Here is a 13164-nt window from a genome sequence, read left to right on the forward strand (position 1 = left end):
AATAAGCACATTACAGCGATTAAATAAAAAATGTAATTTAAAAATAAAAATTACAGTAACAGGACTGAGACAAGATTTTAAACCCCGACCCAAGTCATAGTTGAAATATCATCGAATTGTCAGAAGAAGAAACATTTAAAAAAGAGTGAACTTCCTTTTGGCCTGCAGAGGATCTGATTGATGCAACTTCCCGTGGACCATGTGAAATGTAGAATATTTCACAATTTTCAGAGGGTTGAATGTGTTAGGGTAGTGGTTCTCAAATTGTGGCATGAGTACCGCTATTGGTACCTGGGCTCTATCTAGTGGTACATGAACAAATCACTGAATTAAATGTTCAAATTACATAATACAGTGGCTTCAACTTTTTTGTCTGGTACAGTACATTTAAGTATAGTTCAGTTATACAGTATTTGACTTAGTAAGTATAATACATTTTCATGTAAGCTTTAATCGTTTAAGATTTACAAAAAAATTGTTTTAGGTCTAATCTTTTGAACTTTTATGTGCAATACATTTTAAGTTAATTATCGTTGAAGTAGTTTTTTTTTCTTTTTTTCTTTTCTTATTTAAGCGCAAATTCTGTCCAAGTTATGAACAGAATCGATGACAAAGGACAGCCTTGGCGGAGTCCAACCCCCACCGGAAACGAGTCCGACTTACTGCCGGCAATGCGGACCAAACTCTGACACCGGTCGTAAAGGGACCGAACAGCCCGTCACTGTCCTCATATTACTGTTATTGTTTATTATAGTTGTTATACTGGATTTTTAGTGGTGTGTTAATGTGTCAGCGTTAAAGTTCTGTACATCAATCCAGAAGGACCAAATGAATTTTAAAAGGATCCGAAAAGTTTATTTTGTCCATCTCGTTTCAAACGTGAGAGTACCAGGCATTTATTTGAAGACGGTGTTCTTGAGGAGACAAAATATATCATGATTTTGTGCAAAACACTCTCCAATCTCCAAATGTTGTAAGTTTTCTGTTGTTTTCTTTGTGTTTTAAAATGAGTAAAACACAAAATTTGAAGATACAGGATTTTTTATTGCACAGCAGAAAAATGCTCAATGCACTGTCTGCTGAATAGTCAGAGAATTGTTGCTCCCGTGATACAATGACAATTTAAGGTGTAACTGCCTTTCATTAGCAGTTTTCTCTGTTCCTTTAATGCTAAATCCTATCAGTAATCCAGTTCACAGTGTGGCCAAAGTATGTGAGCTTCCATTGACACTATTTACTGTATGCTTTTACAAGACCAGTGTATCAAGCAAATCTACTTTAATGTTGATTGGTATCTGAAAACATTCAGTGTTGAAGGGCTTGCTCACCAACACATTTTCAGAAACACGGTAGCCAGATAACAAAAGATTTACGTGGTTGTTTAATTTCACACTTGATGGGTGGGCAGGCACTCCTGAGACCCAACTATTTTTCTAAGCAATTAAAAAGTCGATTTTCCACAATATGTCCACTGAAAAAAAAAAGTGTATATTTGAGCATTCGTTTCATGGTGGCTGTTGATTAGTGTGCACATATTGCAGAGTCCATATTTACTTTAAGTGCATATGGAGGAAAGCTACTTTTCCAATGCACATGCATGTCCAGAAAGTAGGTTCATTAACCCCTCCAGTAAAGTTTCAATGCTGTAAGATGCTCTTTTAAACCTCATCTGTGTACTGAGTGTATGAACACACACGTCAAAACATTTTTGTAGCCTTGGTTTACAATATGAAGGGGGTATTATTGATGATGCCTGTTGTTTCCTTATAGAGGCCATGCTACAACATAAACAGTAAGACACAAATTACAGTATGTTTTTATCTCTCTCAGCCCCCTCTCGCGTTCTCTCACGCGCACACACCTACCTACACCTCCTCTTGCCTGTTTCCATGGAGACGGCACGTGAGTAGGATTTTTCCACTAGGATCAGCATATCTGATCACAATATACTGTATGTTCAAACACATGTATGTGCACATGGACTCTAATCCCTAATGAAAAATCAAATAGTTGCTCTCCTATCAAGTGTGAATTGTAACAACCAACCATATCTTTGATCTGTCTATTTCTGAAAAGGTGTCTGTGAGGGAGCTGTCATCCACTTTCGCCCCACTCTTATGTTACAGCGGCGCTAATTTACATAATACCCACCTCATACCAAGTTTCTCTGCCTCTGATATGATCTGCTCAGCTGGGCAAAGATCCAGAGCCACTTTCAAGCGACTGCTCTATCTGAAACATTTTCACACAGAGGCACTCTCATGGAGAAACATCCTCATCCACCGCAGGTGCAACGCCCCTGTTATTATGTCAAAGCCAAAAGGTAAGCAGAGCTGCATTGAGTTTTATCGGGTGCATCGATTAGTGTTTGCTAACAGCGTTAGTTTCTGATAAGCCACTTGATTGCTCGGTGAAATTGCCGACCCGATATTTGTGTTTGCTGATGTGTTTGTGCGCCATCTACACACAGTGTAGTGGATGAAATCTATGCTGGCTCCACAAGTGAAAATGGTTGTCATGGGTGCATGCTCTCCCTCCCGCCACACAATGGGCTTTGCTGATTTAAGTGCAACTGTTCATTCCCATAGCTCCACCTTGGTTGTTACTGGAAAAAAAAAATCCATACTCTCCATTGGCCAAGCAGTAAGTGGGGAGGCGTATACATACTGTATTATACTGTAATTCTTGATCCATGCGGTATTTTAGTAAAGCATGTCACAGACATTGGAACTGTTTTAAATTGTGAAAAGCATGTCTTCTTTAATGAAAATCTACGGTGTACAATGTGGTGTAAATATGCCAGTATAAAACAATTATTTTCGTCAGATTTACTGAGTTAGTGATAGCGGCCTGTGTATTGGTAACCAAGATAACCAAAATATTAGAAACGCCCTATACTGAACTTGTAGGATGCCGTTCAGGTCTACACACTCACCAATACTCCCATTAGTTTAAGTCTAGCGAATATTGTGGCTTGCCAATAATGCATAAGAGCGGAGTAGAAGTTGAAATATCTAAAACATAAACGATATAAACCACTTTTCAATTATAACAGACCTTGCACAATTTACAACAAGCAAAGTTATCTAACTGTCGTAAAACTAACGCGCCGTGCGGCAGTACGGCAGCGACGTCATTTTACGACCCCCCCCCCCCCCCACCCTCTTCATCATGGTTTCTTGTCACATTCGTCGTACACAGCTGTCTTGGAATGATCTGGGCAACGTGGTAGTTTTAAGGCGTCTCTAAACAACATATGCAGTCGTTTTTGCAGCGCGGTGTTTAATTTCCACGGAACGAAAGCCATGTAAGTATAACAACCCTTTAGCCGCCGTGTACAGTACAGTGTTACATGTACAGTAATGGTAAGTCTTCGTGCGTGTGAGACGGTTTCTTAATTTGTTTCAATGTGTAAATATCAGACAATAATCATCAAATGTATTTTAAAGTCACGGTGAAGACACACACACTCTAGCCAAAATTTCTATCGTATAATATTAAGGTGAAGTTCTCCAAATTACCTTTACTGGCCTCGGTTTACGACGCAGTAATACGAACGTGTACGTAAGTCGAAACTCTGCTTAGTCTATTACTGGCCTACGCTAACCCAGTAGTAATTTACGATCAATATCCTAAGTATGAAACTATTTTTAAAACAAAAAACAGTCGTCTCGCCTGACTACATATCCTTACGCTTCACTAACTTACACTTACGCAGTATTGAAGTCATAATTACAGTAAATATTGTATGGCAAACAGACTATATATACAAAATAATCAAATGAAAAACAGTGTTACTGGAGGTAACTGTGTGTGCCTTTTCATTTTCTTTTGCCACTTTTAGCCCATATATCAAATGGAAAAACAATAATGGAAAACAATAACATAGTCGTTTTGATTAAATGACATGCAGTATGATGCCTATCCTAATGTATGTTGTTTGTCTTCACAGATTGTTCCTCCTGAATCTAAAGTTAAAGTGAGCACAACATGGCATATCGCTTCCTCAAGTATGCAGCGCTTCTTCAGAAGTACAGAACTCCGCTGCTCGTAACAAGCTGCGGTGGCGTCTTTGCAGCCAACATGTTCTACCACGTCTTCCCTGACGCGTCGTACCGCAGCTCTACCAGGCCTGGTACAAAGGAGAGCCGGTCACCCTGTCTGACAAGCTAGAGGACCTTTTCCAACAGGTACTTGATTCAACCATGGCTTTATTTCCTATGCTTTGTTTTTTGTGCTTTTTAGAAACTACATTTCATCTTTTTCGTTGACCAGCAGAAGGTGCAAATTTAAGGTGTGCTCTGGTTAAGTTAGTGTGCCTGGAGAAATTTCCCAATGTTTAATTGGTTTGAAAATGATTTTTTAATTTATCCATCCATCCATGCATTTTCTGAGCCGCTTCTCCTCACTAGGGTCGCGGGCGTGCTGGAGCCTATCCAAGCTATCATCGGGCAGGAGTCGGGGTACACCCTGTACTGGTTGCCAGCCAATCGCAGGGCACATACAAACAAACAACCATTCGCACTCACATTCACACCTACGGGCAATTTTAGAGTTGTCAATTAACCTACCATGCATGTTTTTGGGATGTGGGAGGAAACCGGAGTGCCCGGAGAAAACCCACACAGAACCCCGGTCCTCAGAACTGTGAGGCAGACGCTCTAACCAGTCGTTCACCGTTCCATTTTTTAAAATTTAATTACATTTATTTTTTTTGTTTATCTATCGATGCCAGCATAATTAAATGCTTTTCCACTAGGTGGCAGAAGATATGATTTAACCTGTCTATACACTGTGAAGCATGTTTGGGTTGTGTGCGGTGAGACTTTCCAATGTAAAATGTGCCTTGGCACAATAAAACTTGGAAAACCCTGACAAAAGGCTTTAAAGAACTCCGGTTGCATTTTTCCTCATTAGTTACAGATAAAAAACAAACAAACTCTATTAGCACTGAAAAAAACGATTAAAATAAATCATATTACGTCACTGTAGGGTCCTGTCTTCAACATCTCGTCCATCGCACTGGAGAACATGCAAACTCCGCACAGAAGAACATGCAAACTCCACACAGGAAGGCCGAATATGAACACCGGACCTCAGAACTGGGAGGGAGATGGGCTAACTAGTCGGCCACCGTCCTACGCCCAGGTTTTTGTGATCTTAAAAAAAGATCAAGATAAATCATTTACAATCTTCAAAATCTCCCAAATGCTCTCAATAGTATTGAGATCAGAGGATTATAGTGTCCAGTGGCCACCAAATGATTTTTTTTCTTCTTTTATAGCCATAGGAGCAATAGCGTCAATTGTATCGTTTGTTGCTTGAGATTGTGCGTTGTTTTGCAAAAGAATTATTTTACTGCAGAAGGTACGGTTGTTCTTTTTGTAGCGTGGCAGGAAATGGTCAGTTACAAACTCCACATATTTTGCTCTCAGGCACCCTAAATGGGCCTACCCTCTCACTCCCCATGATTCCATGGTGTGTGCTTAAGTAATAGAATCTGCGTGGAATTTTGTGTGTTACTCTTGTCATTCCTAGGTGCTAAAGGACTACAGTGTCGACTCATCCAAGAACTTCTCTGCCTTCGCCTGCTTTGGTTTCCACCCAGTCAGCGCTGGTGTCCCATGGCTCCCTGCAGGGGCTCAAATTGGCATCCCGGCGAACTTTAACAGCACGACTGCTGACCACGGTGGCATCACGAACCGGACTATTTTCATCGATGGTAAAACAGTGGAGTGGGACACTGAGAGGGGCATGGCTCTCAAGGAGTCACTGGTGTTCTCCCTCCAAGCACAGAAATTTTCCATAGCGCGGGAAGTGGCGCGTTTGCAGTCGGGCACACCCATTGTGAGTGCTGCAGTTGCCCCCTTGTGCCTGGCTGGGGTTTGGGTGTACAGCGTGGTCCTGAAGCAGGTGTTCAGCCTCCACGCCGGGCCCGCTTTGCTGCGTGGAGCCGTGAACCTTGTGGCGCTGGGGCTTGGCGCCGTGTCCTACTTCCTCACTTCGGACGCCGTTACCCAGTGGTCCGATTACAGCTCGGACCGACGGGCCGCTCGGGTGTCCCGTGACTACGCCAGGGGCGGGTTAGAGTTTTACGACAAGATTCTGTCTAGAAACAAGACACTGCGCTCACTCATGGGACAGAAAGGAGAGGAGATGTATGCGCCCAGTGGGAACTTGTTTCCCGCCAACATCCTTCAGCTGAAGCATACACCGTACACCTCGAGGAGGGAGGGCATCCTCATTCTGATGAAAAAGGACAAGATATAAATTTAATACTACATTGTGTTGGGAGCACACATTTTCACAGTAATGTACAGTTCATATACTGAATATTATAAACGGTTATGGAAAGCTGTTTGTGCATTTATTCGATATGCATGATATCCAGCTTAAGGGCCATGGAACTAGTACTTTCTTAATTATTAGTACTGTAGTAATACAATGACCGCTAGTAAAGCACACTCATTCCATGAGAGTGCTGGACTGTTTTACTGGTAAGAATACATGCCTTCGTATTGATCGTGTATTTTGTGTTTTGGAAGAATCTGCAGTCGATCCCAGTTCACCAAAGTGGGGGGTAGACATACCAATTTTTAACATCTTAACCAATTTTTTAAAACCTCTATAAGAAAAATAATAGGACTATGAGGGAGCGTATTTTCAATTACTTAAGTCCACTATGTTTTTGTGTGCATGACGTACAAAGCAAGGGCGCCATACCTTAATGGAAAAGAGCGCTAATGCAATATATTCTGTTCCCAGTGCAAGTTCTTGATTTCCCCTGTGCTCTTTTTTTCCCCCCTTCAGCATTGTGTGTCCCCACGTTCCTTTTTTTCCCGCTCTCAACCCAGGAAAACAACCTTAACTCAGAAAAACACACTAAGTATGCACAAATTTGCATGACTGGCTAATTTGTATAGCGATAATCATCTTAATATCCAGCTCGGTGGGACCTTGGAACTCATCACGCCACACTCCCTGAGGTTATCTGTCTGCTTCTTAGGTTTCCGATGTGTTTTAATTACATTTCTAGTCGAGTACCCAGAGGATTCAACTATATATAGCAGCTTGTAATTAATAATAATGCATAACAGATCGGTTTGCTTCACAGTTCATAGGTCCGCCGTCCAACTCTCTGCTCCGGCCTTCCTGTGCGGAGTTGGTATCGTCTTGTATTTGTGTCTAAATTGTCCAAAGGTGTGAAAGGTTGTTTGTCTTTAAATGCGCCGTGACTGGCTGAAGACCAGTCATGGCAGTACCCCACTTCACTCGGTTAATTCAAGACTTTGCTGTTCATGAGGTGAGATGCATTGGGGTGATTCCTGAATACAGATGTTTCAGTGAAGTGTCTACTGGGGTTTCTAGTTGTTGTTGATATAGATCAAGATCAGCTGTCTCTCAGGGCCCCCCTACTTGTCATCAGCCAGCAACAACTAGTAAGGAGCTCTATTCAGGGGATTCCCAACACATTGCTGTGGTGTTTTAAAGCAGTGCCATTTTTTTGTCATTGATATTGGCAAATGTCAGCCATCTCTTGAGGACCCCTTCAGCAATTTCCTGGGTTCCCTGCCCTGTTGCGGTGTCCCCTATCGTGGCTCAGTCTATCATGTGTTAGTTGCTTTGGGATCTTTCTATCACCAACACTGAGTTGACTGGTGAAATGAATAGTCCCAAGGCAACAAGCGCGATATAAAATGGAGATATTGCAACACATTTTAAAATGATTGTGGCAAGTTAGAGGAGGTCAGAGACACTATTTCACTTTCGTATTGTGGCTCAGTCCATCATGTGTGAGTTGCCATGGGATGTTCCTATCGGCAACAGTGGGCTCACTGTCTCCTCTTCATCTCCTTATACTTCATAGTGTGCCATTGAAAGGGACAGTACAAAGGCTTATTGTCTTTGTTGTAATGCACTGGCTGCTATTACATTGTGCACCACATGAGGCCACTCCAGCCCACATCAGAACGTGGCCTCTTTTTTACAAGAACTATGAATTACACTGCTGACGATCGGTCTGAAAATGTGAATGAAAACACTTGTGGTCATTTGTATTCATTAAAAAATAAATAAATACAATAATTATTTAAAAATCAGATTGTAAAATGGATACTTCATAGTCACATGTGAAATAGGGACACAGTAGTGTAACGTCCCCCAATGTCATCAACGGCAATACTCCCAACATCCGGGTCTCGTGAGGAGCTCCATACATAAAAGGATAATGCCTTTGATTGACCTGGGTTCGCTCCATAACTAGCAGCGAGCCTCCCGATTTTGTTGCCCCGCCTCCGCGCGCTCCATTTGCGCCATTACGTCGTCGCCACCGCCGCCGCCGCTGCTGTTGTGTCGCTCGGAGGAGCAGCTGCAGTGAGACCGAGCGAGGTTGACAAAACCGAGCAAGCCCACGAAGTCAGAAACGCAATATTTTGTGGTTAAATCGAGAAATTGACTTTGAATATCATCGGTGTATTTTATTTCCTTATTATTTTTAAAAATATTTTCACTCACGTTTGACGTTCTCAGTCTGCAATGACTGATACAACTGGCCGCGTTTAGCCAATGCTTACTGCGGGGGATCTCGTTTTGTGGATTATCATCTGTGGCTGCCGAGGCAGTGGTGGCATGGTCGCGGCCGGAGGAGGCCCCTCTTTGCCGGATGGATGCGCGTGAGGCAGCGGCGGACTGCGACCACTCGTGAAGACCGACCGTCCGTAGTAATGATGCCCGGGTCTCGTCGGCAGCCGCGGGCGAACTCCTCTTGAATGTTCGGGCTTCGTCGCCCTACCAACAAAGACCATTTCCTCACACGGCGAACATTTTATTCCTTGAAAACTGGACGCCCCCGGAGCAGTTTATGACGGTAAGGGGGGGAAAAAAGACACTCCATCTTTTATTTATTTGTTTTTACCCTCTTTACAGCCAGCTGACGTTAGCTAGCTTAGCCGGTTAGCTCGGCGCTGTCACTTTCCTCCAAGTTGCTTCACGCAGCTAAATAATTCCCAGTAACATTATGATAACGCTGACACGAATTGCCAAATGTACCGTCCAATTTTTTTCACAAGTAGTTACTTTTAAATCTATAATAGTGTGCTTACAGTCATCCGAAATGTGTAGCTCGTTGTTTGCTAACGCTGCTCTGCCCATTCAATGCATCGCAGTTACTTCTTGTGGCCACCGAACACCCCAGAATGATCAATTATACGCACAGTTGCATCGCATTTAGTGCCGTTTATTAATTAATGTATGCCTCAGCCTTCCGTATGTCGACATAAATGCCCCCCCTCCTCTCCCCTTGGTTAATGGGTCATTCATTGTAACGTTACAAGTGTACAATAAGCCCCTTTAATGACAGCCCGGTTGGCGTTGAATGGAGCCAGTTGTATGCCTTTAAATATGGCGCACATTGATTTGAAGAAAAAGAAAAAGAAGCAACAATTAACGAAAGCTTCGTGCTTATTTATGCTCGTTCCGAAAACTACAATATGGCGAAGCTAGACAATGAATATTCAAGTATGCATTTCGACTCCCATTCATTTGAAATAAGGTCTTATTATGCATATAATTAATTGTACTTTTTTGGCACATAGCAGTTGCTAATCAAACAGTGCTGAGTTATTCGTTTATGTCAGTGAAGCCTGCATGCGATTGAGACGTCCTCCTTTTTCTTTTCTTTTTTTCTCGATGACGTAATCCTCCACCATCCGTGCCACATCTTTTGGGTCGCAGTCGGCCCCTCTGCTTCTTGCTGCAGCTGATATCATATTCATATCATATCTGCTCCTGCCGTTTGTGTGCATGCATAGCCCTCGTTTTTCATTGCATGTACACATCATTAAATTTTTGGTCAGGATTCATTCGTCATTGGAGGTTTGGTAGATTATTACACACTCCTTTCTTGGATGTGTCTTTGAAGTATTCCTTAAAACCAGCCAGTGTGTGATTGGGGATCATCAGGGATCAGTGAAAGAGTGTATATTTCTCCCCAGCCAGCTGCCACCCCCCGTGCTGCTAAACACTTGATGAAATACTGTGTCCAGTAAACCCCCGCTATATTGCGGTTCAGTTATTGTGGGCCCACTATATCGCAGATAATTTTTTTTGGGGTGGTATTACAGTTTTTACTTTATTGGAGTGTTTTGACAGAGGCATAGGTGAATGTGCCTGATTTTCAAGATAAAACTTCTTTCAGACTCCGATGAGCAAAAAAATGGCATGCAGCCTGACAGTGAACTCCCGCCTATTGTTATTCACCATTTGCAATTTTTTTTCTGTAGAACCTTACTAACTGTTCACTGAAAAACTTACCTATTTGTGCCATCCATGTATTTTTGTGCTCTTTTCTTTAATGCCTCCATAAATTGTAAGCAGAGGAGTTATAAGCGTTGACCAACAGCTGGTAGCCGGCCGACTTGACAGCGAACAAAAGTATGATGGAAGATTCCAGTAGGTCCGACAGGCAGACAAGGGTCCTTGAGAGGTTGATGCCATAGAAAGCAGGGTAGTAAACTTATCAAGGTGATGCAGAAAAACGTCTGAATTGCTATTGGCAGTGGTGGAGTTAAAAGCTGATCAGTTGGTAACTGTAAGCTGCTCAACGTAAGATACAGTCAGATACTGTATCTTACATGAAGATACCGACTAAAGATAAAGCATCATTTGCAATGTTTGTTTTTGTGAAATGAGAGTATCTATGTATCACCGAGGCAAAAGTGGAGTAAACTAGCTAGAAAGTAGTGATTTGTATTTTTTTAGGTTGCAAAGTGGCAACACATGCCAGTGTCCTCTCACTTACAGTGCATTAAAAAAAAAAAAAAATCAAATAATCTGTGAGCCATTTATTCTAAAATTTTAAGGAATATGAGTTTGAACTGCCATCAACATGTTTTGGGATTATAGTTTTGGATTCAAACTATTATTGAAGGCACTTATAAAAAGTTAAGACTCCATTCCCTATTTGTGTCTGGGCTTGGTCCCTAACCCCTGCCAAAAAATTAGGTACACATGCTGATAACATTTGATACAAGAGCTCGAGCAAAAGGAAATGGCTTTGAAAAGATTCAAATGCTCCCTGTTGATGTATTTGGGAACTTTAAAGGCTGCATTTATTATTCCCATAAGAAATCATTGGAATTATTGTTTCAGGGTCAAACTGTGTCATAGAGGCACATTATGCCCTTTTTTTTTTTTTTTTTTTTTGACAATTTAAACCAGGTATCAGGTGTCTTAATACCAAAATACCCCAAGGATCAAGAAAGATATACACTTTACACATCCTATTTATTGTCTTGCTAAAATTAGCCCTCATGCAAGTGAGCGACTGTACACCCTGCCTTGTCTACTGCTGGGCCAATGGCAAGTCCTGCTTTCATTACAATGACGGCCAGGGATGGATCCTAAGCCTTACGACTAGATTAGAGCACAGAGCGTGGACTCGGCGCAACATCGGCGATATATACTCAAGTAAAAGGCCTGTCGTTTGACCATGCATACTTACCAATAAGGTAATAAGTCTTACTAATAAATAATTATATTAATGATAACAAGAGTAATCTATTATACTAAGTTTAATCCTTCAAGTTCCCAAGGGAAAGGTGATCGCGCGGAGGCATATCTGCAGTGCAGCACATTTAAACAAGTGTGTTGTTGTCAAAAAGAAGGGATTTTTAAATTTCTTTGTGATTTTGAAGTTTCATGCATTATTGTACAATTACATTATTAGAACAATCGCTATTCACATGGAGTTGCAAAATTGTCACAGTTGAATGTATTTGGCATACTGCTGCACGCCCTCCATTTGCGACTGAAACTCCCCCAGTGTCGCAAGGGTTGGTTAGCCCCGTTTTATATGGTCATATGTGTCATACATGTGTGCAGATTTGCAAGATGGATAATGTGAGATTGCATACCTGGATTCTCACAAATTCCGCAGCCTCGCATGCTAAGTATGACCCAGATGCTTAAGATTAGATTGCCTGTGTTGATGACCCAGCTTTAACTGTCGCAGCATACATGACCTTGTCGTCATGAGAAACGCACATGTAGACGTGCTTACTAAAATCTGGCAAAAAAATGGATAAACCTCGGTGCTGTGGTAATCTCACAGGAGTAAAAGGCATCTGCAAAAGATTGCTCTCACCTGTAAATGCAAATGTGTTAGGTGTTCATTATAATAGGGCTGAAACGCTTACTCGACTAACTCAAATAATTTTATTCCCCCCCCCCCAAAAAAAGTCAAACCAAAATCTCCGCCTTGACGCTTGACAGTGCTATTTTTTACCCCACGGAGTAATGTTACTGCAGACTCACGCACCACTCCGTGTAGAAATAAGTTGGCGCGATAGCGTTGAGCCAGGAGGAAAGGGTGCATAAGAGGCAGAGAATGTCCAAATCTTGGGATTATTTCACTCTAAAAAAATAAATAAATAAAGAGCAATGTATCTACTGCAAATCATACCACATACCACAACGATTGGCAACGCAAGCTATCGTTGTAAGCGAATTTAATATCGACTGCTACCATGGCTAATTAGAACACATTGTAATGCCCCACCAGTGTTCAAGGATAGACACAGCCGATGGTGCGTTTTCGATTGCTTTATTGAACAAATGATAACAAAACAAACACGTAATAAGAACATTCATACACAAGCTGCTATCGCCTCAACTGATGCGCATGCACTAAGGACTTAGACTTGCTAACAGTTAGCCAGTTTACAGCCAGCCGCCAACCTGAGCGCACAACAGCCAACTCTACACTTAATTCGTTGACTCGCATAACACTCAACAGGCCAGGCACCTCCTTTTAAAGCCACCACTCTCAATTTTAAACACAGTTCTTTGCTGGATGTATTTTTGTTTCCATTCTTATGTATAACCAGTTTATTTTTAAACTCATCTGGTAACGTCCAGTGTTTTGTTTCTATTGAACTCTTGATAATAAATGATTGAATGATTCACTATAGTTGGCACCACTTTAACGTCACTGTTTGGATCAGAAACAGTGGCCCCTTCTTTAAGCTTTAAGTCAGAGTTTATATACACTTTCTACTAGTGCTTAGTTAGTTGTTTAAAATGCATAACTGGACTAATTTCAGATAGAGTGGCGTTTACCTTTAAGAGCCCTTCATGTGCCTGAGACCAGGCTTCCTTTGACTGATG

At 41.8% G+C, this 13164-nt stretch overlaps 2 protein-coding genes across 2 annotated transcripts in view; both read left to right on the plus strand.

The window, feature by feature from the left end:
• Positions 1 to 3142: 3142 nt before the first annotated feature.
• On the plus strand, positions 3143 to 6354 carry tmem177 (transmembrane protein 177). The gene is given in 4 exon segments (XM_061792146.1): positions 3143 to 3307; positions 3953 to 4117; positions 4120 to 4190; positions 5539 to 6354. Coding segments are annotated over 3 exon segments (930 nt in total). The 5' UTR covers positions 3143 to 3307; positions 3953 to 3990; the 3' UTR covers positions 6271 to 6354.
• A 1891-nt stretch (positions 6355 to 8245) lies between these two features.
• The window catches only part of ptpn4a (protein tyrosine phosphatase non-receptor type 4a), a 68598-nt gene continuing 63679 nt past the window's right edge, over positions 8246 to 13164 (plus strand). Inside the window, exon 1 of the mRNA XM_061792145.1 lies at positions 8246 to 8866. The gene's annotated coding sequence lies outside the window, so the exon portion shown is untranslated. The remainder of the gene's footprint in view (positions 8867 to 13164) is intronic.

This window comes from Phyllopteryx taeniolatus, chromosome 12, assembly GCF_024500385.1.
Source record: "Phyllopteryx taeniolatus isolate TA_2022b chromosome 12, UOR_Ptae_1.2, whole genome shotgun sequence".
In the NCBI taxonomy this organism is placed as follows: domain Eukaryota; kingdom Metazoa; phylum Chordata; class Actinopteri; order Syngnathiformes; family Syngnathidae; genus Phyllopteryx; species Phyllopteryx taeniolatus.